The following is a 27,777-nucleotide window of genomic DNA, read 5'->3' as shown; positions in this document are numbered from 1 at the left end:
AGACCATAAAGCTATCTAAAAGAGGCCATGGTTGTCTGACTGGATTTTATCTCTGACACATATCACACAATTGTTTTACACACCCATGTTTGCAATGGGTCTCCACTAGCAACATGTGTTTACCTCCGCAAATAGACTTCAAGGTATATAATTGTTCATGAGTCATATACAACATAACACTCAGGGCACATAGTCTTAATGAGGTCATGCTTGGCTTAGAGGATAAAACTTAAAGTAAATAGCATTTCATCAACCCTAACACTGCCTTTAATAAAAGAGTCCTCTCATCTTTGTACTCTACCCTCAAGGGTCATTGTGTCCTTTCTCTCAATAACATCAACATTATGTGCTGAACAGCCAATCAATAACCTCACCTTCACATAGAATTATTATATAAAATGACTTCTCTCTTCACAGTGGGGCCTTTTGTTCAAGAACACCCTTGGTAACAATGTAGCCTTTTTGCTCTCTTTTTAAGTCATTGTTCTGAGAGATGACTGGATATGCCGGTGTGGCGAGGGACCGGGTGCAGTCTCGAAGCAAAGAGGGGGAAAAAAGGGTTTCTGTAACATGAGCTCACAAAAACATCTCAGAAGACAACACACCAGTGTCAGTTTTCAGCCTGCAAACTCACTGACAAAGAAGGTGCACGACGATCAAACACTTGCCTATCTTTGATGAGTAAAGGGGCAGGTGGACTCAGGGTTCACGCTTTTGATGGTGGTGGTGGGGAGGCACTCGGATCAGAGGGGACCACCGGCTTTTGTTGTGATCACTAGCAAACAAAAGAGATGGAGATTAGTTAAGCTTAAGGGAGCATGTGAACATGGAAGTGGAGTAATGCTGTAGATGTCGGCAGGCATTTGAATCGGTGTTGCCTGGGTACTTGTGATTAAACAGTAAATTGTCCTTGATCATCTAAAAGCATTGTTAATCAGGGGAATGCTCAATGTATTGCAATGTATGTTAAAAAGGGCACATGGAATAAATGAGCGTATGAGACATAATAGATAGAATAATAGAGGAGTTTGATTATGTAATATTAGCTGATACTGAGTCTGCATTTGTTCCCCAATTAATATGATTTCTGATTAATCTGCTTTAAATGAATATAAATCAAATTTCTAACTGATAGCGAGTCTCCAGGGAAACCAGCTGCTACATTTCATCAAAAAGACATTGGCTATCTGTAAGAGCAAGCTACAACAATGACATCAGTGCAAGAGCTATTATCTGTAAGACTCACCCAGCCTTTGATTAAAAAAGATCTTTCATTACAAAGTTAAGCAAAGAAATCATAAATCTAGAAGCAGCAGAGGAGAGAAAAACATTCACCTTTCTAATTTATTTGTAACAAGCCAAATAAGATGTTAGCACAGCACAATATCACTATCACACTGTATATTAATTCAGGATCTGTCATATTACTTGTGATAACTGCAGCTGGTTACCCAGCATTAAAGGAATGTGAATTATTCAATTTCTTATTCACCAAATACTGATATGACATGCAAAAGAGGTCATGTCATGTTTTCTTCTTGCAGATTAAAAAAAGGGGGCGAATATCGATTCACAATTTGGACGTGAAATCTATGCATTGTCTCTGGCCCAGAGTATCTCCCCATGACACACATGCACGAAGACATTCTTTCTGGTGAATCACGAGTAAATGGTTATGTTTTTAAAGTAATAAAAATAGTCCGTCTCATTGATAAAAACAAATACACCCATTGGCCTTACAGCCACCCTTTTGTCTGTTCATAATATCGAGTCTATTCATTGGTGCGTTCACAAGACTTTCTAACATTCCCAGTGAAAATATTTGTCTTGTATATGAGGTTGGAAAAACCTGCTTGGCGTGCAGGACTTCTGAACACAAGTCCACATGATATATTTTCCTTCTTTCGCCACATCCCAAAACAATGCAGCATTGTGCAATCACTCGGGGGTGATAGTCCAGCAAAAACTGTTATTCACATATAAACCACCCACTCAGAGCTGAAGTTACATTTTGGTCTCAGTTTAGACAGTGATGGTTGACTGACAGCTGACCATCCCTCTGCGGCTGTTAGCAGGTTGGATGATAATAACCGCATAGGGTGGTGTTTATTTTCAGACTGGATACAATAAATAGACTAAGAGGACATAAGGAGGACACATTCATGAAACCTGTGTGTTTAACCCATGTTAACCAAACAGGGACGTCTCAATATCTGTAATTTGTGGGAGGGTTTTTTTGGTACCACTAGATGGCAATGTTACCACAGGCAAGTTTTGAGGTCTAGACAAGCCTTTGAGACCTCTCTCTCTTACCCACTCCCCCGCCCAACCTCTTTCTCTCTCTATCTATCCTTTTCTCACAATATTTTCCAGGAGATGATCCAGCCTTAATATCCAACAATGGAGAATTTATCAGGGGGGATTTTGTTCTCTTGTCTGAGGCAAACAATTATCAGATATGATGAAAAATAGAACACATTTTCAAAACTCAATGTAATCTTTCTGTGTCTGTGTCACACATGCATGTATGCACACGCACTAAAACGTTGAAATGCTTTTTTTATGTACCTAACTATCGCAAAATGCTACAGGATTTATCAAAGTTTTATAACCTAATTTGGTAGAGAGGTGCTAGGGAAGCACTCAGTTATGATTTTGCATATCAGCTTCACATGAATGACTTTTATTGTGACAGGTGAAACCCTTTCCTGTCTGAAATACAATTCAATCACTCTTTAAATTGCTCTTCGTCTCGCGCAGATCATCACAAGAGGCGACAGCAACTGCAGAGACAACTGCAACAGCCATCATCTCTGAAATCCGTGGGTCAGAAGAGTAATTATGTAGCATGACAAGTCACAATGCTGTATTGGGTGTCTAAGCGAGTGGTAGCTCATTACACGCCATTATGTTGCCATGACAAAGCAAGAGGCTGAAACCAGCAAAACACTACACATCAGACATCCCCATCCACAAGCTTCTAAGCTAACAATACAGTGGATAGATAGACACAGCTCATCTGAGAACCTCTTGGCAAGAGTTCAGATATATGCTGGGCTTTCTAGCCTGGTTTCCATAGATTTTATTTAGACTAACTTAAATAGTAATGATAAAAAGCAGGAGGGGATAAATAAAACAAGAAAAAGCATGGTTAATCAAATAACATAACATTATATTTTAGCTATTGACATTTTTAGTCGGTTAACATAACAAACACAAAAAAGCAGTACAGCTCATTGGTTCTCAAATGGAGGTCTCAGGACCCCAAAGGGTCCATGACCAATAGCCAGTGCCCCCCATAAAATTGCTATAAATTATTAAGCTGTGTTTTGATATCAAACTGTGTATATTGGGGACATATTTACAAGAATATTTATACCTTAAAGATGCTGTGTTCATTATGTCTGGTCATCTCATCAGTGGCCTTAAAGAAGGTAAGGAGGCTGGTATATCCTGTGAACATAGAACGCACAAATAGCTGCAATGGCAGTTAAGAGAACAAATGGTTCTCTTAATTCTAAGTCTCAGACTTAAGACTGTAGTTGAGTCTTGTGTCTGTGACTGTATAATTGTTATGTAATGTAAAATATATATTTTTAATTTGTACGAGTTTTATTAAAATGTAGACTTTAATATGTCTAAAATGTAAAACTAGATTGAAACTAAGGTACAACATAACCATTATGGTCTGAGGAGCTTAAGGGGGAATTTCTTTTAACAAGGCTTAAATGCCACTGTAAGAACAAAACGTTGTAAAGCCATTGACTGCTATTGTGCTAGAGGGGGAGGAAAGGCAAGGCAAGTCTGTTGGTTGCAGGTCAGCAACCCTTGACCTTTGTCCTCGATCCATGAATCTCTGATATCTGTCTGCTTTCCCGCCTTCTCTGCCTCCCCCCTCCCTGAATTCATTTTTGAGGAGTGTAGGAATGTGGCTTCCCAAAGTAACACAAATATTTTTCTTTTTTAAACAGTCAGTTTTTCTTGTGAAAATGATTACAGCTGAGTGAGCAAGTGGCATATTTAAGCAACGTGTTTGGAGCAGATCTCAAACGGAATGGCTGATCGGAGCGCCGCTCTGTCAACTGTTACATCTGTTTTTCTTAAGGGAAACCAAAGTGTTTCAGCTGCAAATAGAGATGTTTGTTCCCGCAGTCTGTTTTGCTTTGTCTGAAAAATAGGTCTGTAGGTTATGACATAACAGTGCACCACAAAAAGCCTTCTCTCTAGCTGGTGTGGATGGTTGGGGGAGGGGAGGGAGACAGTGGAGGAGGAGGAGGTGTATTACAGTGTATTCACATACACAAGGTTTTTTGTTGTTGTTTGTTTTCTTTTGTTTTGCCACTATTGAATTTCCCAAGCTTGTACGTTTGTCTGTTCATCAACATATAGACACAAAAATCATAAATAAGGGAGCCCTTTCTTCCAGACCGGGTCCAATGCTTGTGTTCCTTTTATAGTGTGAATAAAGCAGGAGGGTTTAGGGAACTAAATCCAGTATGTAAATAGACACCAGAGCATGATGAGAAATAGATACTCGACTGGATATTCCCCTGCAACTGACTAGGCTTTCCCCACACTTCTCCAGCCTAATAACAACACAAGACTGGTGTGACTAGCTGCTCCCTTCCCCCACCCTTACATATTACCATTGCTCCTCAGTGCTGTCTAGAAAGGTCATGTGACCCTCATCAGCTTCCTGCGTTGGGGGAGGGGAGGCAGATTGAACCTGTTCTTTGTTAGGAGGTCAGCCCCAGCTCTATGGCAGGAAACGCTCCTACCGTAAACCATGTAAAAGAGGTGCAAGGGGCAAAAGGCAGTGAAGCTACTGAGAAGCGTGTATGACCATTTGTGCAGAGGAGAACACGTACACAAGGCAACAGTTTTAAGTACTAAGATGCTCTTGTCAAAAGCAGCTCCAGTGGTTTAAAAATTTAATAGAGTGAACTTTTTTTATGACAGGAGTCTTATATTTTTAATAGTATTTTTGTATAAGAAATAAACAATGAAATCACATACGTTGGAAGAGATAGACAACTAAACAATTAGAGAGGGCAAGGGAGGATTTGGTTACATAAGTAAGATGCAAAAAAAAGAAATAAATATGGAGGCATTGTATCCCTTCATGCTACAATATGCACAGAAATTCATCCGAATTTTTATACAATTTACAGAGAAACTTGCCCTTCTAGCTTCATCAGACTGTAGCTTCAGGCAGTTTGCAGCAGAGTGTGACAAGATTGGTTTAAGGATTGGCACAAAATCCCAAGGGATAGTTGTTTGTGGCGGGAAAAAAAGAGGAATGTTCCACAGGGTCGAGGTGGAGTAGATGTATTAAGTGAAGGAATGTAAGAATAAGATCAGGGTCTCATTCTTGAATGATGGCAAATCCAGGTGGTGGGATCAGATGCAGTACAACAGAATCTGTAGTGCAATGTTTAACTGAAAAGTTATCTACAAAGCAAAGCTTTTAGTTTACTGCTTAGCGTGCATCTTTCAAACTCCATAGAGCTACACCACATTATGCTGAAACACTGTACTGTCAAATACTAAAGCCCAGTCACAAGTGCTGTTTTCGGAAAGTTGTCTGAGGTGATTCACCTCGATGTCAGCTTGTATGTTATAAAGTTGAATTGATTTGCTTGTAGAGTTTCATGATTCATTTGGCAAACAATAAGACTTCCCTGAAAGCAGGCCTACAACTGTTTAACCGTTATTTACTCATTTTGTATATCTGACTTTCAATCTGACAATAGCCATGACTTCAAGAATTACTAAGTGCAAACACTGCAGAACTGCTTATGAGACATAAATTCAAAGCATCCTTATAGGGTGAGATAAACACTTGAAATTGCATTGTGCCTCACCACTTTAAAGTAGAAATGCTGAATTTAAACATGTAAGTTCCAGTCTTTCACTTCACTTCTATAATAAAATATTGTTCAGTCAGTGTGAGACTTTTGTACCTTGCAAATCACCCATAGCGAAACTGCAACTCCCACAGCGTACCACATCACAGAAAATAATTTTCAGTGCCCCTTGCAGGGCTTTTCAGAGAGCAATAATATCAGTACTTAAAGTAACCACATCATCTCAGGGACCTTTGCTATACAATATACCCAAGCTGAGTGTGTAAATGGGTCAAATTTCAAATTTTTCAGTTTCTGGAAATCACATTCCTCCTTTCCACGCTGAAGTCTTACCAAAAACTTACTGGTATTAAAGGCCCTGACTTTGTTATTTGGCAGATAGGAGAGCTTTTATCAGATATGTAATGCTCTAAATAACTAATCAGCTAATCAGACGAAACTGTTGGTACAGCAAGATGCATATTAGATGGACATTTACACATCCTCCGCAACTGTGTGTGTTTATTATCACTGTCTTTTTTTTTTAAGTGTAACAGCTAGTGAGCATGAATAAATGTAACTGTCTCTGTTTCTTGTGATAATCATGTTCTAAAAGAGTACACAGGAAAAAACACCATGACAACAATCTCTTGTGGTAGTCAAAACCATAAGGTGCACTGACATTTGACAAAAGGTTAAATATTACATGCAGGAAATGGAAAGCTGGCGGAACTCTGCATATGTGTCTCGCTGTCGCCACATTCCATAAAAAAAACATTAAAACCATTAATGATTTTGTACCACTGGTGCTGTCTGTGCAGTCAAGCCAAATATAGCCCATTCTAAGCCTCCAGACCTCTATTGTTAGTCAATCAATAGGAAATCAATGAGCCAAACCATTACAGTGGCTGACATGTTCCTTCATTACAATAAACATGGGTTGTGTAGTTTATTTGAGGTCAGTCCCATATAGATCCTCCAGGGACCACAAATACTCACAAGATCACCATGTTTTTAAGGTCCAAAAATAACTTTGTAATAAAATAATAACCAAAACATGCACAGACATACAAACTGTACGGATTTGCATTTAGAGCATGTATTCACAGCTGGAATGAAAAAGGCTTGAGGCACACACAGGATAGAAACACTGAGACAGACTAGTTGTTGGTTTTGGTCTCTTCAGTATAGAAGTAAAGAATTTGTGGATATACCTTTTCATGTGTAGCACACATTGTCTGTAAACAATAAGCAGCCTCAGCCATGACCCTGATTAAATGGATAACTGACGTGCTCATAAGTGGTATCTTATATATTGTGTAAGTTGTGTTGGTATAGCACAGAAAGGTTTACAGCACTAAAGGCGTAGCTGATGCCACACATAGCCTTGTCTTCTCTGCACTGATTGATTGTCCCAGGTTGGGATGTTAGTTTTAGTCATACATCTGTCACAGTAATTACAGCTTTTTTAGACATTGTATATGTAAGTGGTTCCACAGTGCAGTGATCGCCAGTTTGATTCTGGGAGCAGATACAAAGTCCTTTGGAGGGGGAGCCGGTGTAAAAACATCCAAATAAAACGTGTGGAGGTACCTGCTGTGGTGACTCCTTGTGAATAATGTAACAGCCAAAAGTAGCTGCTTCTTCAGACATGGAATATGTAAAAATATGTTGGGTGAATTAATCTGTAGGGACATTGGTAGAAATGAAGTATTACTGGGGTTGGCCTTTTTCTCCTGCACAAAGAACAAAAGTACATGATATGAATGCAGAATCTACTTTGCGAGGACGCTTAGATCCTTTAACATGTTGGCGTGTTTGATGATGGAAATCTGTGATAGTATGATCATTTACTTTGCTGTTATCTGCTGAGGGCTTGCATTAGTGCCAGAGATGGCAGCAAACTGCTCTCCGTCATGAACCACCCACTGCACCCGCTCCATTCTATACTACAGAGGCAGCAGAGCTTATTCTCTCTCAGACTTATTCAACCTCGCTGCCATAAAGGACACTTCAGAATATCATTCCTACTGGTCTCTGTGAAACTGTACAACAGCTTCCATCTTCGTGACAGGTGAACACACCTGCCAAAACCCCACACGCATTTCAATATCAGACCTTCTTATTGCTGTTTCTTAGAGTTATAGTGTACATAATATTTATTAGTGTCATTTGCACCAAACCTTTGTACACCACCAGTCTTATTTCTATTTTATTTTATTATTTTTCTTTATCACTGTTGTATATGTAAAAGGTTATTTTGCACTACTATTGTGCATTACGAGGCCTTCAAACCTCTCTCTCTAACCTATCTCTCAATATATCAAAGTGCACGTGTATGCTTGCAGGCCAACCAACTAAAAGCTCGTAATACCCCACCATTTCGGTTGAGGCTGGAGCAGTTGTAGCGTTTGTATGGAATATGTGATGCGCAAGTATTGCTATACATACGGTAACCAAAGGAATGTGTCACACTGATGTCAACTTGTTATTTACTTTCCAAATCTGAATGACTGAGCAAGGCGAAAGGAGAATTAATCAACCGCTGTGTGACCAGGCAGGCGAAAAATAGCGGTGTGAGGGGGGATGGGAAGAGCCCCCGAGAGGCCAGATAGGCAACAACATGCTACACTGTAGTCTCAGCGCACTGTCCTTAAACTGAAACAAGATATCATAGTGCACTTAAGCTCGAGAGCCATGTTTTAATGGTATTAATTATACCGCCTAATCTATATGGGGGAGGAGGGGGGTCAAATTTAATACAAGCTCTGCTCAATCCACACGTGCGCAAATATACAAAGTGTACAGTAGTTATGCGTTAATGGCACACATAGGTTCCAGACAGCACGTGTATCTTTATATTTTCCATAAGGTGTTAACAAATTGACACTTTGGCTGCTGATTTGGCAAATTAGGCCAATCAGATACAAATGAGATAAAACAGTCCCTGGATTATTAACCCCAGAATAGATCGTGTTTATAATAGTCAGGTTTATTAAAGACAGTTTAGCCTTCAACCCCCCGCCCCCGTCCCCCCGCGCTCGCTCTCTCTCTCTCCTATTCTGTGTGTAAGTCTCTCTCTCCCTGCCGTTTAGCGCTCGCTGCTGTCTCTTTCTGCTCCTGTTCTCAGTGAACGGTGAGGGTGAAACTCTACAGAGAGTAGCCTGCAGCCTCAGCCACAGAAACTCGGGTTTATTCCAACTTTACCGCCAGTTGTGCGTGTGTGTGCGCGCGCGCGTGTCTGGGTGAACACGCTTTGTTAGCACAGCAAATTTAGCCGGCAGTGAGTCACACACACACTCACACACCCGCGGTCGGAACTTGAAATGTGACGGTAATCAAAATGGGAGGAAAGTCGTAGCTAGCTCGCTGAAGTTGGAGGTTCTCCTTGTGGAAGAAGAAGGAAGAGGTGGCGGCGGACACCACGAGTTCACTCACAATAAAAGGTAAGCTAAGTAAAGGTCGAGTGGCACTGTTTTGGGCAGCACTGCATTCAGGCTGCTTGTGTGTTTATGTGGGTTAAAAGCGAAGAGGATAATGACTTTGAGAAATTGGTGATTACGGCGTTGATTAGGAGGATACTTGCCGGCACAAAGCTTAGTCACCCATTGACTCCACACGTGTGTTGAAATTCCCGTTTGCGCCTTTTAATTTAGCCTCTTTTGTTCATGATTTTTCAAACAGCCTACTTTTCTGCTACATTGTTGTTTTTCTTAAAGAAACATACTCATGCTTAACCTTATGTAGCCGACCTGTGGACTACTTTTACTAAACCGACTTAAGTTTTAGAGGTTCAAGGTTGTCCCATTGTGGTGACTGATTAGTTTGTCTACTTTGGTGGAAATGTGCTACAGAAGTCAAACAACATTAAGCTGCACTTTAGGTCATTTTGCTTGAGCTAAAGTATGAATGATACATATTTATATTGTCGTGCAGACTTAGGAAGCGCATGTGTGGGGGAGGGGAGAGAAATTCAACTGTACTAGACAGTGCCACCAGTTTCAAGGGCCAGTTCATGCTCTTGTATAACTCCAGTTTTAAATTGTTACTGTTAAGCTTATGACCTTCTACCATGCAGCACAGCACAGGCAGACGCTTTTAGAGAAACTCTGCTGTGTAGGAAGGAATATAAATTGTGATAATGCATGTCTACATAACACTCAACAAGCACAGACTACATTAGGAGAGAAATGAGAGATTGAGAAACGTGGTTTGACCTGCCTTTTAAGACTCTAAATAGTGCCTGGAATGATGGGATACAGCTTCAACAGTCTTGTCTGCCTTAAGAGAATCAAAGTGCATCTTAATCCAGGTTATTCCAAGTTTTGGCCTTCTCCCAGTTGAATATATCCAAGATAATTAAAAACAAGGATAAACATTGACTTCTTTTAATTAAGAGGATAGGCTCTATGCCATGTGGACCAGTCATGCTTTTTTACCGGTTCACCAAGAAGAGAAACAAAAATGTTAATGTTGCTATATAAAAAAGATATAAAAAAGATTCAGATGCCAGGACTGGCTAAAACCCCTGCTATTTAAATTCTCTTGTAACCTGATTCTACTTCAGTGGCCCACATAAGTAATGTCAATGTGATGCTCCCATTTCTTGTTGACCTAGTGGCAGTATTTGAATGTTATTTGATCTCAATACGAGTTACATATTTTCTGGGATTTTTTTGCTGAACAGCCATGCCACAGCATGTCAGTTCCCTTTAGGGCAGGACTCCAACACAGCCTCCCTACAACAGGAATTTTCTTCTGTTTTAACCTCTCCATTGTTGGTTCTTTTTTTTTTTTTTTTTTTTTTTTTTTTTTTTGCGTTGGGTCATAAACCAACCTCTCCTAAGCTTGAGGTCGTTGATCTCAATCATGCCATTCTCTTGTAAATTTTCTTATTACTGTGTCAATTTCATTGTTACTTCAAGCACTGTAAGGCGGGGTGGCCAATTAATTTTCCCAAGAGGCCACATGAGAAACTAGGAGTGTTATGGAAGGCTAAACTCAGTTTTGTTTATCACTTTTTGAACTGCTAGCAGTAAGAGTAAATGTCACAGTTGGGCCTTAATTGTGGCCTTTTGAAGTAAAAATGTCCCAATCCATAATACTACCTCCACCATACTTCACACTTGGTCTTAGTGTCATCCAGTGAATTTTTTTCTTCAAACCAAGGAGTTTCTGCTGTTTTTTTTTTTTTTTTTTTTTTTTTTTTTTTATTTATAGCAGCAGGAATGTCTACTTTTACTTGGAGACATTCTTTTATGATTTTGAATTTGCTGAACACCCAGGTCTATAAAAATGCTTTCCTTCCTTTTCTTGCATTTTCCATTTCTATAATGGTTTTTCCAAGGTCCTGTGAAATTTGAGGCATAGTTCACACGAAGAAGTCTGTTTTTTTTTTTTTTTTTTTTTTTTTTGTTTTTTTTTTTTTTCTTCTTCTTTTTTTGACGAGACTAGACTTTTTTTTGAGGCTACAGTTCAGCAGCTTCCCAATCCTCATTGATGACCTAATTTATAAGGAGGGGCACGTCTACAACGAACACTTATAATCTCATTTCCAGCCTGTACTGTGACTAGTTTATTTTATGTGCTTAATAGTTTACCTTGCAAATTTACCATACATATGGAGTGTGTGCACACTGGATAGTAATGCCAAATTATCATTAATTGTTTATGTAATGTCACTTACAAAGAGTAAGGGGAAAAAAGAAAAGGTCTCATCTATGACTGGTGTGTAAAATGTTTGAGTGTCAAGCAGGATATTCTTTTAGCTTGAGTTGTTTAAATGCACTTTCTTGCGCTGTGTTGTTTTCTAAAGATCTGGTGTGACGAGTGTCTTAAACAGTTTTTGCAACCAGCTGCTCCACTTCAGTCCAGTAGTTGGTGGGAATGTAGAAGACAACTGTGATGACTCAATATAAAGTAAGGGGTAGGCAACACTGCAACAACAGCGAACATGTAGGAGATTCAAGTCTTGCTGCAGTTTAATGTGATTTACTGCTTTAGAATTGGGGTCACTGAGTCAGCGCAGGAAGAGAGATGAGCAGTAGAAGCAAAGTGAATTCAGAACACCCCAAATGCTGGACTTCAAGTAAATAAACTTGCAAGCTGTTGCTGAGATTGTCCGTGACTTTATTGAGGCTGAATTAAAATGCTACTCCAGCCAAATTTAATAACATCATTCACGCTATGTAAAATAATTTCTCCATAACCCAATCTAGACTGCTTACCGTGTGGTGAAAACCTGTCCTTTGTTGTATGAGTTGTGTTGAACTCTAATTACAGTAGTTACAAAAGTTACAGCTTCAGTGCCACCTGGTAAAAGAACACCAGGATTTAGTTTCAGTGTTTTGCCTGTATTAATCTCTAATGTTTACTTCAGCATTAGAATTAATACTCTATAAAGTATGAGTAATGATATAGACTTTAAATCCTTCATTTCTTAGTGGATTTATCTGTCTTTTTATTTGGCGTTCCAATAAATTGACACAATTACCATTTGTACTGAATCCTCAGGGGGCATAGCCAAATAACATTGTTAGGCTGCTTCGTGACAGGATCTGAGATGAAAGGTGTTCTTTTTAGCTTCCATGCAATACCTGGTCTTGTGTTTTAAAAGAAGAAAAAAAACATCTCATGGCCTACAGTCTATGAAACATAATAGTTCAATTATTATTTTATTTTTTAACTTATTTATATCTAACTACTGTAAGAAAACATCAGATCCACAGTGCAATGAGACTGTATTAAAAACAGAAATGTATTCCCTCTTCATAAGTAGGGCAAGGAAGTCCTGTGTGTCAGCCTTGTGGTGCTGCAAATCTCTTCACTGGGCTGTCCAAATATTTCTGTAGCAGTATTTATTTATGATAGACCATGGGGGAAGGTGGGCCATTCTCTCCCTTCAAAAGAGACATGCAGTGTTCAGTGGCGACCAGCCAACTGGTGCACTGGTGGTTACTCTAAAATAACTGCCATACAAGTACTGACTAGTTGAAGGCTGTAGTTATTTATTTGGACATCATTTGGTGTTAGGGTGTTGCTGTTTATCATTGTGTGAGCTACAGCCTATGGTGCCTTCCCTCTGTCCCTACTTAGAATAAAAGTAGAGCAAGTATTTATCCCTTTAGGCATCTGTTAAAAATTTAAGTATTAATGTTTAGCGCTTTTCAATTGTAGGCAGATGATCACATCTCTTAAGTGTGACTTGCTTGATTTTTTTTTTTCTTGTTTTTTCTTGTTACTTTTTAGAAGGATGAATGAAGAAATAGTTGGTGAATGACTTTTCAGGAAGTTGTGCAAGCACATACTTGCCAGAGTGGGAAAATTCTTTACTGATGGTCATATTGTGTTTTTGCCTAAGTCTTAATCTTCATCCTGAGTCAGCCACGTAAGCTTATCTTATCTTTTGTGGAGCAATCAGTGTAGTTATGCATGCAAAGTATGTCATCATCATCTTAGCCACTCCTTGCTACATCATTTAACAAAGACTTGTGCACCTTTTGGAAACTGGGCTTAAATATTGATTGAATATTGCGATTTGATATGTGAGAGAATCCCCTGCTTATGATGGATTCACAGTTGTTTCTGAATTATATTTTATTTATTTAAAAAAATCAACATCTGTATGTTTTTGGTTTGTTTGTTTTTTAAAATCTCTTTATAATTCCAGTCACTTGAAAGGCTGTAATTCAAACTTTGCAGTTGCTTGGGCTTCTGGGTTTGCAGTATGCTGGTGGAAACCCTGCAGTGTATGTGTGCATGCTTGGGTTTTGTCAGTAACACTGAAAGTCCACAGTTCTCAAAAGGACTGGATGATGTTAGGGCTGTTAGAATTGGCCAAAAAAGACATTTCGTTATTCCTTTACCAAAATCCACTCAGGTTCAAACCATTATTGCATATTAGACGTATCTGCAGCATGTCTGCAAGCAGGCATACCACTACAATGAGACATCATGTCTTACATAGTTATTTTATTTAACGTTGTTTATTTTTAGATTGATTTGAGTTCAAATCACACTTGAGCTCAGCTGTGAACTCCATGCCATCAAAACCACATGGTTGTTACAGAATTATTCACTCTTGTCAGACCCTGGACTTACATTTCATTTTCAGTCACTGATAGTGACAAGCTGTAACTTCTGTCCATGCTTTTAGGTTGTCTGCTGGTGTAGTGCAAAATGTAAGGATCCTGATGACTGAATTTAGCCTCAAGTAGTTAGAAGAGCTATAAAGAAGTTTGAAAAACTAAATTAAAATAATCAGGGAAATGTTGTGACTTAACACATTAAGATTTACCTTATTGTGGTAGGCTTAATTGTTTGCTCCCTGTATTTCCTTGCACCAGCAGCTGTGTGTCTGAAATCTGAAGCAGCAAGCAGCTCTGCTGTTTCCACTCTGCCACTGTGCAACATTGTGGGTAAATATTTCCACATTAACGGTCCTGTTCCCAGCTGCTGGGTCTAAAAACTTTACTGGTAGAAACTCTGCATTGCATTATGTGTGGCTTGCAAGATAAGACAAATGGCACAACAGTGTTGCTTATTGTTTTTGTTTTTCCAAAGAATATTATTTATTTGTATGTATTTTATAGTTAGATTATATTGATTATATAATCCAATTTAGACTACTTGTTGACAGCCTCATGTTATGTAGGTTAGTTCATTCAACTAGCCAACATCCACCTCATAATAAGTGATTTCCATTTTATTTGTGGAGGTGGTGTGTAGGTGCTTGGGCCAGGTGGGCTGTCAGCCATGTACCACAATGTTGGAAACTTGCATTAAGGTGAAAGGTATCTCTCTTGCTCTCTCTGTGGGCTGGCAATAGTGGTGCTGCAACAGCAGCACTGTCTTTGTGGACAACAGCTGTTCAGTGAGGTAGCTATATGCAGAGATTGAGGCAGGCAGTATGGCTCGAGCATCACACCAGTGCCATTTTAATGGCATTATAATTAGAGCAGGGCGATATGACCAAAAATATTTATCACGATATAGATCTGAAAATTTGCGATAACGATATAACTGACGATAATTGACACTAGACAAAATACTTTACAACTCCACAATTTTATTAGTGCAAAAAAAAATCAGTGTATTTTCACTTAAACAAGCAGCTGTTTTTTGCATTAAAGTTATATAAAAATGTAACAGTACAAATGCAAATTCCTTGCTGACAGTTTAACCAAAAGGCATTTCCAGTGGAAATTGGCCGACATATCCTCAGTATAACGAAGTATAATATCCACAAAACGTAAAAAGAGCTTATACACATGCAATACGGTAATGTTATGTTGAAGCACCCTATGTATCCCTGCGGAGGCTCCTGCCTACGATAGCCGTAATGCTCCAACAATCCATCAAGTGGTGTGGGTTTGTAGCTTAGTAAAGTCGTACTAAAACATTTGACAGATTTTCGAGCACCGTTTACCACATAAAATCGTTTCGAGGTCAGTAAACACAACCAGAATTCAAACATAAGGCACACGGGATTATAAGGGGCACTGTCGATTTTCAGAAAAATCAAATGATTGATTTTTAAGTGTGCCGTATTTTCCAAAAAAAACGGTAATAATGACGGTCCGCTAGCATGCTCTACCAAAAATAGTGCTTTGTTATGTATCTGACAGACGAAAGCTAAACCAGTTCCACACCACTGAAGTTGCAGCATTTTTACAAACCAATTCTGGTTCATCCGTTTCATTCAACGATCCGCTTTCGCCCTTGTCATTCTCCGTCGCCGCCGTGCCTTTTTCGCCATGTGCGTATGAAAACAAAGGCACTGCGCATGCGCGTTTTACCCATATTCTATCGCGATATTTCATTTTCTTGTCATTGCCCAACATTATACCGGTATTACCGTGAACGGTATGATATGGCCCAGTCCTAATTACAATATCATAGAGAGAAACCCAGTGATTCTCTTTGAGCAAGCATGTGGTGACAGCGGGGATGGAGGGGGGGGGAAAAAAGCTTTCACTTGAAGCTTGACACTAGAAGGGAAGATAGAAAAGAAGACCACAGGGAAACAACAAACACTGAGCTTAGAGGGCTTGTATCTGAAGACCAGGAGCGTGCAGCTCTGAGTCCAGAGATCCCTGCAGAAAGACACAATGAGAGAGGACATGTAGAGGAACAAAGAAGCACAAACTACAGATGGTAGAAGGCAGAAAGTTAATGCATGCAACTCTGACATTTAAATGCACGCCAACTGAAAGCCTTAATAAAGGCATTCAAAAAAACAGAGAATAGAGTTGAGGTGAGGCTAAGTGCATCATGCAGCAGCTGGATGTATATGCAGCAGTATTTAAGATCAGTTTTTATTACACAGCAATAGCAGTGTTTAGTTTTTTGTTTTCTTCGTTTATGCTTAAAATTGCAACAGGATATCGCAATAAGACAATTTCATAGTTTTGGCCAAGAAGCAAAAATGAATGTACTTCTGTAAAATGTGGTAGTAGTATTCTGTGACTGTCTATAATTGTGTGTATTTCCATGACCCATATACTCATGCGGTTGCAAGAGGAAACCCTAAAATGTCCCAAACTTTTATTGCTCGTGTGCAGTCAGTTGTTCAGCATGGAAGATGCTGTGTGGAGGACACAGACAAAGGGAAATCTTTGGTGTGTTGCTGTTAGTGTTACACGGTGTAAATGCTGGCTAAAGAAGCAGCCGTGAGATGGCTTAGAATGAAGATCAGTTTTTCAGCACGCTTGTCTGACTTGTTTGCTTGACCCTGATGTCAGATGGAAGGAAAGCTCAAGGAGAGTGGGGGTATTTAGGGTGGCATGAGCAGCTGTTGACAGAGAAGCAAGAGCCTTTGGTCACCATAGCAACACTTGTATTGCCCACACTGGTGTGTCTCGGTGTTTACAGCTCATTTGTGCTATCCTCATTTTGATGAAGAAAAAGAAATGCCTTGCAGAGGCCTCTGAAATGACTACTAACTTGTTAAGGATTCTTTATTACTATTGAATAAATACACAAACGCTATAATGGTTACTTTTTTTTTTTGGGTAGTGAAATAGTGTTTATGCAAAAGCTTGTTAAGACATACTGTACACTCCCATAGAGATGTAATACTTTCAGTTCCTGTCAGTGGTGTAGACAATGGCTGCATTTGCGTAATGTCAACACAGCCAAAACACTTCCAAATGCTCTATTCATTATTCATTTAGGCGTTTATTATCAGACGTGCAGATAATTCACTCTCCGCTTCGCTTGGTATGCACTGGCCTAGATGTAAAACCACATAAATTTGTGAAGTTCTAACTGAGCAATGGGAAAGGTGGATTTTTATGTTGTTTGTGTGCTGCCTTCAGCATGAAGGGGGAAAAAAAAAAAGCAAAAAAAAAAAAAAGCTTTGTGTCCCAGAATCTCCTCCACACAATGTACTTATTCGCCACCCACCCCCACAAAGCCATATACACAGGCATGCCCCACAGTGACTAGTTCTCGATACGCTTGTGTGAATGTATGTATGAAAGAAGCTTATCTGGAGACGCCAAATTAATAGCTTACCAGTAACCTGGTTATTTTGTCTTCAGTGTAGCTTGTCAGTAATCAGATTTATTTCCAGTTCCATGCTGTATGCTTTTAAACTAATCCGATATAGTAACATTTTAATATATGCAATAATTTGTTGTACTTGCATGACAAAATGATGCATCTGTCATCAGCCAAAATGACCAAAATCATTTAGGCAAGAATGTGCCTAGGTGTGGGCAGGTTGTTTCATGTAGTGGATAAAAAGCTGTTAAGAATGATTAGAGTAATATAGCACTTTTTATTTTTAAGGAATAAATATGCTACATTTGGACTTAACAGTAGTTAATAATTTTGTAACGTGTGAGAGAGATGGATGGATGATCTCATTTAGATGTTTTTACTAGAAATAATCAGTCATTTTAGCCCTCTTCTGTTATAAAATGAAAGCAGTTTTAGAGTGTACTCTTTGATGATGAAAATACAGATTCATCTTCTTTTGAGTCATATGCTCTGTTTATTAAAATAATTGATGTTTTGCTCTCTTATGGTTACAAATGTAGGGTCTGTGCTAATAGAGAAGACACCTGGGAATTTCCTTCTTTGAACACTATAATACTAGTTTGGTTTCAACTGAGAAAACTAAATGTCACCCGTCTGCAAGTGAGAGATGACATTTTTATTTGATGTTGACAAGTTTTGCATGAGGGTGGATCTTGGGTCCTGAATGGAAACAATTATGGTGGCTCCATCAGTGATCCTTAGTCTGTTGCCATTTTCCAATCATTTCCCAGGGAGAAACCCTCTTTTCCAGTGTCTCTCTTGCGAGTGCAAATTCACTCATATTGCTGTGTCTAATAAGGAGTACAAATTTGACTTGTAATTTTGCGAGGATCATAGGATTGGGTGTGTTTGATGAAGCTCTAGTGGGACTGAATGCCCTCATTAATGTGTTATGTGGGATTCATGGTATCATGTTTGTGTCCATTTGCAAAGGTATTTGGTTACACAGAGTGAAGGTGTATGGGTATACAACCTATGCAGACATGCTTGCATGTAGACTTCAAAAAGGAAAAAAGAAAACAAAAAAAAAGGCAGACAGAAGCTGCAGTGGTCACACAACTATGCTAGCTGCTTCAGCCTCATGACTCATCATGCTGAAAGATCTAGTAGCCCAGTCCTTGTAGTTCCAGGAATGGCCAACCATGGCTTGGAGAGCCTATAGATTTTTTTCTTTTCCGCAACTCATTACTGTAACAGGTAATTTCACGTGTGAGATGCACTCATCCAAAGGTGTTGTAATGTGTGGGTGTAGTCACTGGTTGGAATGAAAAACCTGCAGACTTCCATTGCACTTGTCTGGCCACCCCTGGTAAACATTAAGTGTTTCCACCCATAGCAAGCATGGGAGAAGTGTTTCCCCTAGAGACCGAAGGCTACCATCCCCCATCATTTGCCGACCTACATTGACTGTCATTTAGTGACTCACTGAGAAAGGCAAAGGACAATGCACAAATGGTTGTTGTTGTGATTACCTGTGTGGGGATCATTATCACAATGCACCCCTCCACTGTCCCCTTTGCCCCCCCCTCCCCAGACTGCAGCCCAAACCAGAAGCTTCAAAGGCGGGTTTTACTCAGCAGAGCAGTTCAAGAGAAAATGGCTGCTGTTTCCAGGTCTTGTTTGCACATCTGTCAGGAGTTGACTGTTCAGGAGAAAATGGGGTCCGTGGTATGCAGGGTTTTTTTTTTTTTTGTTTTTTTTTTAACATCGTTCTATTCCAGCCTGCATGTGTAGGAGATGCCTGTGTGTTTTTCTTTGCTGTATTATTATTATTTTTTTTTTACAGCCAAATGTTGATGTTCAGAAAGCATTTGATTGGATTTTTAGTGAGGTTTTCACAGGAAAAGATCTAAGATTTCTGCACAAGGTATTATTCGATTTGCTGTGAAATTTTTTTTTTTTTTCTATCTATGCACATTTTTTAAATCAACACATGCTGTTTTAAATGCTCAAATAGTTGCATTTAAACGGTTTCATATGTAATCCTTTCATTTTCCTTAAGGGGAATATCAATATTTTGTTGTTGATCTGTTTTTGCACAGTTTAGAGCAGCTTGATATTTAAAACTCTTGGTTTATGTATTGAAGCAGGTTTCCGAGCTTTATAACCACCTCTTTTCCAAAAAAAAGTCTCTAATTTGAAATTTGACTTCATACAAATTGAGATTTGACCAGCTTTCATACCACTCTTCAGTCTTTCATCTGATATCCCTCTGTGGTCACAGTTCAAAATGTGAAGCTCAAAACAAGGAAGTTGGAAAAACGCTGTAACAGCATAGCATGACAATTTGAGTTCCCCCTCCCCCAACACTGCCACCTTCTGTGAATTGCATCATATGTTAGTCATGTCTGTTTCTTAGGAATGTACTAATTTATCGACAGAGCGTCTGTAGAGGGAAGTGTTAGGTGCTGACTATCCTTGGTCTTTCTACAAAAAGAATAAAAAGGAAAAGAAAAGAGACATCTGTCCTTATATCTGACATCCAGTTTCATATTTCTTGTGAGTCTTTGAGTATCAGCTAGTACCTGCTATTTCTACATTCACATTATCTGCTATGATAAGATCAAATCCAAAGCTGTAGTACCTGTTAAATAAATCAACCATGCAGTAACTGGGCAGAAAAACATACTGGCAAAAGTCTAAGTTGTCTATTTCAACACTGAAAATATCTCGAAGCATTCAGCCACAGCATTGCTGGGCATTGTTGTCGCGTTTTTTAGCCAGCAGCAGAGGCAGAGTCCTGGCACAATATTGCTTTAGTATTGTGCTGTTGCTGCACAGAGCTAACCAGACCCGTGTCTACATGTTGCCACTGTGTCACTTGGGGACACTGTCAGATATGTGGTACAGCCAGTAATGTGTGCTACTTTGTTCAGTTTTGGCTCTTGTTGGTTCTCTGGCTTTTGCTCTGTTGCAGAGAAGACACAATTTATAATTTAAATGTATAGACTGTTCTCTGCAGCCATTGTTAATGTTTTTAATGTGTGCTTCTTATTTATGTATTCATTTGTAATTTTGTGATTCTTCTTCTTCGTGGTGCACACTCACCACTCACACTTTCCTGTTTTAATCAGCTTTTCAACCAGTTGGCTTTAAACCTGCTGTAATCTTGTAATGTCATCAGTCAGGCAACATACTGTTGGCTTTCTGAAGGACTGCACTCCAGCATCTGCGTTGGTTTCAATCCAGTAATTGTGTTATCTGTGTAGCCGTAGAGCTACACTCGACATCCACGCACGACCATAAATTGAGCAGAAATCAGAGCTGAATTGAGGTCTGGGTCATAGTGTGCTGGTATACAGGGATATGCACATGAATTCACATTAGCACATCGCTTCGCATTAACATATCATGAATTCAGAAACAATAACATGCTATGTGAACACTAAGGAGGCATTAAGCAGGCTTTGTTTGGTTTAGTGTGATGGTCAAAGGTGGATTATGAGGGTGTCGTCTTAGAGGCAGTATAGTGAGAGTGGCTGCAGTGAGCCTGATGTCCTCAGCAGGGATGCTCATAATTGACCCATTAGGTGATTTTTATCAACTCTAGCAATTTCCATTTTTATTTTTATTTTTTTGCTCTGCAGTCACATGTTTTCCATTTGACAGAGTTGATACGATTGTAGAGCTATATTTTTCTTCCGCCTGTAAATGGTGTCAATATCACCATGCAGGCATGTTCGTTGTGATGTGGTTTTATTTTTTTTGTCTGTTATAATACTATCTCTAAGACGAAGTGAAGACAGGAAACTCTTAAGATGATAATGGTAGCTTAATATAGAAAACAGATGGGTACTTCTGTAACTGTTGCTCACACGCTGATTTGTATTTCGGATGCGTCATCTGATTTCTCGTATGTGTATTTGCCACATGAAGACTGGTTTTGCTGGAGTGCAATTTGCTGCGTTGTTTCCATTGATTGACAGGACATTAATCAAATCTGCCAGCTGAGAGACTGAAAGCATTTCACAAAGTAGGTTTACATGTTTCATTGTTGAGTATTTTTCTCTTACCTGTGCAATAAGTGACATGAATCAGATTTCTATTTCAAACTGAGCCGTGTGGTTTACGATCAACAATGTGTTTGATTTTATTTGCATGTTGCTAAGCACATTAGACAGCCCTCTAATAAGTCCTACAAATCCTACGATCCTGTAAGCGTACGATCAGTTTGGATGTCTCATGTTTTTTCTGTGCTTATCTGAGTTCATCTGAACTGATAAACCTTTGCAGGACAGAGGTTGGCATCTTCTCTGGTTAGGCCCAGTATTTAGTCAAAGGAGTCTTGAATGCCCAGCGTGTTGTGTAATGGACGGTTGCATCATGTGCCCATCTGATAGAGGCTTTATTGGTGCTGCTGATGAGACCAGCATCTCTCTCTCTAGACTCCCATTTGATGATGTTTCCAGTTGTTTGGTATGTAGCTATAGTGGCCCCGGGAGCAGTGGCTGAACACTTTGATGTGGCTAGTCTGTCTTAGTCCCATATGTAAGCTAATTAACTAAAGGGGAAACATGAGGGCTGTGGCCAGAACTGGGTACATCGATGAAGGTAGACAAGCTTAGCAGTGTTTATTCTTTGGAAGAAGAGGGCAAAAGAACTCTTACCTTGAGTGAAATGTGCCTGTCATTATCATATGCTTCAGCAATCGATGAAATGAGAATAAAACTGTTGTCCATGCAATGCTTCTGACATTCAGTTGTATGTTTTGCAGTTGCGAGCATCTTTGCTCCGAGTATAATGGCATAGTCTTTTATGTTCAAAAATATAAAAGAAGCTTGCTGCACCAGTTAGAGGTAGCTATTATTCCAGTCCTCGGCATCTCTATGGGGCTACAACAAAGGTAGACCCAATTTGAAAGAATATACCAAGGTGAAAGAGTGAATAATTCATGTTGAGTAAAATGTTCAAGCCCTCTGGCTTTATGCCCACTGGTAATTGGGACAACACCGCTCTGTCTATTTTGCTCGATCTCTCTTGTTGCTATGCTACCGAAGGGAGTCTTGAGTGGGCCTGGATAGTGTATGGAATGAAAGTTGGACAGCCATGCAGTCTTCATAGCTGACAGCATCCCTTTATGTCTCTTTATGGCGAAATGTCCATCTGTTTACCTCTTATTGGGAAGGCAGGAAATGGTTAGATGTGTCTTTGTGCATTCCCAGGTTTAATTTGGTTCCTTTGCTTTGTTGTCTGCTGCTCTGACATTTTCGTTCTTGTGGTGTTTACTATAAATTTGTGTGTGTTTACATTGTTTCTGTGGGTGTATATACAAGGTTTTTTTTCCAGCTTCATTTACTCTGTTCTTGTAAAGCATGTGGGAGATTATGAACAGTACAGCAACAAAAAATTGTTAGAATTAACAATGTTACTCCATTTTGATTTAATTGCTAATGTAAGTACTGTTATTAAATACTTGTATTTGTTTAAACTGGAAGGTTAGGTGGGCTGCTATGATTAATTGTAAGTCACTAGATGGGCAGTAGAGTCATGCTTGATATCCTAAAATCAAAGCTTATTCCATCTACTTGCTTTTTGTTCTGAATGTAGATTTTTGGGAGGAACTAATCCAGCGCTTAACAACATCAGAGGATCGAGTCATGCAGTAGTGGTTAAGACCAGAGTGTGAATGAACTAACAGGAAGTGGAAGTGAGGGCTTTCCCGTGCGTGTGTTTGTTTGTCTGCGCATAGCTGTATCACTATGCAAAGACACATTGTGTAACTATTTTTACCAGTAGGAGATGCCAAATGGCATTCGGGTCAATAAAACTATGGATTTGTAAATGTCACATGCCAGAGCACAGACCTAAATATTAATCTCAGATCCCAATCTTGATCTCTTCTCAGGAGTGAGCTCAGCCTTCCAACATACCGCCTCCTTTCACTGGGCTAAGATGAGTATTACCAGCGACGAAGTGAACTTCTTGGTCTACAGATATCTCCAAGAGTCAGGTTTGCCTCTCAAATGTCTTTTTTCTTTTTTTTTTTTTTCTTCTTTGTAAATTTAGGATGTAAGCACCATGTGAAAACACAGTGTTGCATTGCTCTTGATATATCAGCATGCTATTATACTCAGGGATCTGAATTTAAAGGACCTGGATCAGTCCCGAAACCCTAGCTGTTGTCTTTTATTACTGTTTATTGAGACTGTCTGAAGCCATCTGGCAGTGTACAAGCTACTAGCAGCTCTGAGAGGTCAACACTGAAAATTGGCATGCCTTATTGTACTCTCAAATGTCATGCTTGTTATTCCATTTTGTTGTTGTATTCAATTACTCTTAGCTTTGATTGGATCAGACAAGACTTTTCTTTGAATATTTGTGTTGTGTTTGTGCACATCTTGTGCTTGGCACTCTGCTGTTAATGAATGTGAATGGTGTTTTGTTTTCAGGTTTCTCCCACTCAGCATTCACCTTTGGCATTGAGAGCCACATCAGCCAATCCAACATCAATGGAACACTAGTGCCCCCTGCTGCTCTCATCTCTATCCTGCAGAAAGGACTCCAGTATGTGGAGGCAGAAATCAGCATTAATGAGGTGAGGGCTGGGACCTGCTGTTACTGACTCCCACAGATGTCTTCTGTTGCTTAATGATACAAAGACAGACTTTGATCTTGATGCCGACTCGCTAGGGTAACTGCAAGTGCTTATTCCCCCCCCCCCCCAATTTACGTCGTCTTGTACTGGAAGAAACCCTGAAGTGTGTTTGTATTAGGCTGCCAATTAGGAAGCACTCTTCACCTTTGTAATTGACGATTATCAGGGAGACGAGTCTCTAATTGAAAACAGCACCCCTCCACCATGCGTTCTTAACTCCTCTTGTGATGACAGGACGGCACGGTCTTTGACGGTCGACCGATTGAGTCCCTGTCGCTCATTGACGCGGTGATGCCAGATGTGGTGCAGACGCGGCAGCAGGCCTTCCGCGACAGACTAGCCCAGCAGCAGACCACCTGTACCATAGCAGCTTCAACCTCTGGAATCCAGTCCAATGCGCCAAAAAATGGAGAAGCCACTGTCAATGGCGAGGAGAATGGTACTCACAACATGAGTAAGTTGAACGTTAATATCGTTGGTCTCAGCTTACAGTCACATTTTCTCTTAACTTTAACCCAAATATCTGAGTCATGACAGAAATGGTGACTCATGTAATACATTTCTGAGATCTGTTAATGTGACCTCATTGTGTTACAGATGTGTGTCAAGCTCACAGTCAGTTACTGTATATTCAGTTATGTCTGTAGCAGTGATAGTCATTTTCCATTGCCCAACACGTGTGAAGTAATATATGATGCATAGGTCAGAGTCTTCTTACTGGAATATAACAGCTTGAGAGTTGCTTTTAAAATTAGAGATGTCATAGTAGTTGAAGCACATCAATATATACTTTAGTTGACTTTTTTTGAATAGATTACTGATTTTCTTTGTTGGCCCCCTGTTGCTTGAAAAGTAATATATTCACCTCCTTTGAAAATTGTCTAAACTAAATACTGTAAACATTAATGGTAAATCTACACAATGCTTAAAACTTGCTGAGAATTGTAGGCAAATCTATGTTTTGCGTGTATGTTAATGTACATAAAATATGTATCTGTCCACTCCTCAGATAACCACAGTGAGCCTATGGAGATGGATGTGGATGTTGAGATACCAGCCAGTAAAGCTACAGTACTCCGAGGCCACGAGTCTGAAGTTTTCATCTGCGCCTGGAACCCTGTCAGCGATCTGTTGGCCTCAGGGTCAGTCTCTGTCTGTGCTGAAACGCATCTTAATTCATCCTGCATGAATCGTACTGTATTGTGTTTACGCTGTGGTGTAAGACATCTAGCTTTATAAAAAAACACTGCTGATAGGTTGTATTTCCACAATCATTTGACCGCCTCCTGTTATGTTGGTTGGTTCAGTTCGGGGGACTCCACTGCCAGGATCTGGAACCTGAACGAGAATAATAACTCAATCTCCACCCAGCTGGTGCTGCGCCACTGTATCCGAGAAGGTGGCCAGGATGTCCCCAGCAACAAAGATGTCACCTCCCTAGACTGGAATGTAGGTTTCAGATCATACATCACATCTTTCCTCTCGTACCTTTACCATCTGGTAAACAGGCAGTGCCGTCAGGTAACAGTTCTGTTATGTTGTCGTCCAACAGAGCGATGGGACTCTCCTGGCAACGGGCTCGTATGATGGATTTGCCAGGATATGGACAAAGGATGGTATGTCCTCCATCATTGTCACACATTGTTGTTTCTTTTGCCATTAGATTTTTATTTTTTGACATTGTTGATGTGAAAAATGCAACCTTCGTGACAATTTTGTGAGGGATCTTTTCTAAGAGAAACTGATATTACTCTTATCCATTAGGAAATCTGGCAAGCACATTGGGTCAACACAAAGGGCCCATATTTGCACTCAAGTGGAACAAGAAGGGGAACTGTATTCTCAGCGCTGGTGTAGATAAGGTACTCCTAAAGATCCCCAGGCGTGGATTTGTCTTTCACTAATAATATCCTTGTGTTTTGGGGGGTTTTGTTTGCTTTTTTTGTTTCAAACCAGCCTTTTTTTGCTCATCAGACAAAGACTAAATCTCTGACATATCATTTTGTCATATCCATAACCTAAAATTCTTAACAGTATAAAAACAGGGAAAGAAACCTGAAATTTTTGGCTCACACATTAAATTTTCTTATCTGTCTTTTACGATTAATTTGTCTTTTTATAGCACAACAGACATTTAATCAAATGGAATGGAGTAAAACTTTACCAAGAAAGGTTAAGCAAATAAAAACCGAGTCGGTGACATTAACTGCAGATGGGTTTATGGACCATCGAACGACAGATGAGGCATGTGCATTTGTGCAGAAAAGTTGAGCTTGTGTTTTAAAATGCAATTGTAACTTTTCCAGACGACAATCATTTGGGACGCACACACAGGAGAAGCCAAACAGCAGTTCCCTTTCCACTCAGGTAAAGCGAATTCATGTATCCAGATAAATGACTGTTATAGATAATGAATATGATACAAAGTGACTGCTGCTCAGTTGCGATCGTGCAACCCTAATGAGTATGGATTTGTGCACAGCCCCAGCACTGGATGTTGACTGGCAGAACAACACCACGTTTGCCTCTTGCAGCACAGACATGTGCATCCACGTATGTCGACTTGGCAGCGACCGCCCCCTCAAGACTTTCCAGGGCCACACGGTGAGCAGCTTTTCTGACCCCATCTCTCACACTAACTTTAGTTCTACCTCAACATACATGCTAATGAGCGTTGTTTTGCAGAATGAAGTTAATGCCATTAAGTGGGACCCATCAGGTATGCTGCTTGCCTCCTGCTCGGATGACATGACCTTAAAGGTAAGACCAGTCTCCGGTCTTGGAGGTTAAAGAAAACAAACACATTGATTTGTATTCATACATACTTTGCTTTTGCCATTCCCCTCACGTACAGATTTGGAGTATGAAGCAGGAGTCATGTGTCCATGACCTCCAGGCTCACAGTAAAGAAATCTACACTATCAAGTGGAGCCCAACAGGCCCCAGCACAAATAACCCCAACGCCAACATCATGCTTGCCAGGTAGGAGATTGATTATATATAACTCGCATTCAATACCGATCACACGGGTCAACTTTTAATGAAGTCCTGGCTTGTTGTGTTCACTATGAGCTGTGTGTATGTCGAACCTTATAGATGTGTTTGCGAAGGCCACAAGCCCCGATGCTTCTTAATGAGAAGAAACTATGTCTCAGGCAAAATTTCAGCACTACTGTGTTACCTAAATCCCTGCACCCGGACACAGATGTGCATGCATGTATATATTTCCTAGTTTCAATACTGTCAATGTCCACGGTGCGTAATGACCTCCTTGCACATCTGGCACAATAATTATTCTGCATTTACTTTAATCTTCAGTAAATTTAGAGTTTGATATAACAGGCAATGTGAAATAGGTTAGGACATGGCCTTTTAAAAACTGAAATGATGCAAATGGGTAGCTTTCAATAATGGAATTTTTTTTCCCGTGCCTTCCTCTGCAATATAAAGCAGTGGAAATAAAAGCTAACATTTATTGAAGGAACTGATTATTAGGATGCTTTGATGCTGCTTAACCATCTGATTCCTATCCTCTGTTCTCCACACAGCGCTTCTTTTGACTCTACAGTGCGACTGTGGGATGTTGAACGAGGAGTTTGTATTCATACACTGACCAGGCACCAGGAACCGGTCTACAGCGTGGCCTTCAGCCCTGATGGCAAACACCTAGCCAGCGGCTCCTTTGATAAATGTGTCCACATTTGGAATACTACGGTAAGAGCCGGACTGGAACTTATACTGTGCCAAACGTCAGAGAAGAGACAATTAATTGTCATTCATCATCATTTGTTT

The 27,777-nt window shown here is 39.8% G+C and overlaps 1 protein-coding gene across 1 annotated transcript in view; it reads left to right on the top strand.

The window, feature by feature from the left end:
* Nucleotides 1-8,933: 8,933 nt before the first annotated feature.
* Nucleotides 8,934-27,777, top strand: part of tbl1x (transducin beta like 1 X-linked) — a 21,170-nt gene continuing 2,326 nt past the window's right edge. Inside the window, exons 1-13 of the mRNA XM_040005476.1 lie at nucleotides 8,934-9,292; nucleotides 23,236-23,340; nucleotides 23,780-23,925; nucleotides 24,220-24,439; nucleotides 24,995-25,127; nucleotides 25,293-25,434; nucleotides 25,538-25,601; nucleotides 25,750-25,847; nucleotides 26,292-26,352; nucleotides 26,468-26,589; nucleotides 26,671-26,745; nucleotides 26,840-26,967; nucleotides 27,534-27,699. Of these exons, the coding sequence (XP_039861410.1) occupies nucleotides 23,283-23,340; nucleotides 23,780-23,925; nucleotides 24,220-24,439; nucleotides 24,995-25,127; nucleotides 25,293-25,434; nucleotides 25,538-25,601; nucleotides 25,750-25,847; nucleotides 26,292-26,352; nucleotides 26,468-26,589; nucleotides 26,671-26,745; nucleotides 26,840-26,967; nucleotides 27,534-27,699 (1,413 nt within the window). The 5' untranslated portion in view covers nucleotides 8,934-9,292; nucleotides 23,236-23,282. The remainder of the gene's footprint in view (nucleotides 9,293-23,235; nucleotides 23,341-23,779; nucleotides 23,926-24,219; nucleotides 24,440-24,994; nucleotides 25,128-25,292; nucleotides 25,435-25,537; nucleotides 25,602-25,749; nucleotides 25,848-26,291; nucleotides 26,353-26,467; nucleotides 26,590-26,670; nucleotides 26,746-26,839; nucleotides 26,968-27,533; nucleotides 27,700-27,777) is intronic.

This window comes from Simochromis diagramma, unplaced genomic scaffold (genome assembly GCF_900408965.1).
Source record: "Simochromis diagramma unplaced genomic scaffold, fSimDia1.1 OVJJ01000501.1, whole genome shotgun sequence".
NCBI lineage: Eukaryota > Metazoa > Chordata > Actinopteri > Cichliformes > Cichlidae > Simochromis > Simochromis diagramma.
This window is presented reverse-complemented; position numbering and strand designations above follow the sequence as displayed.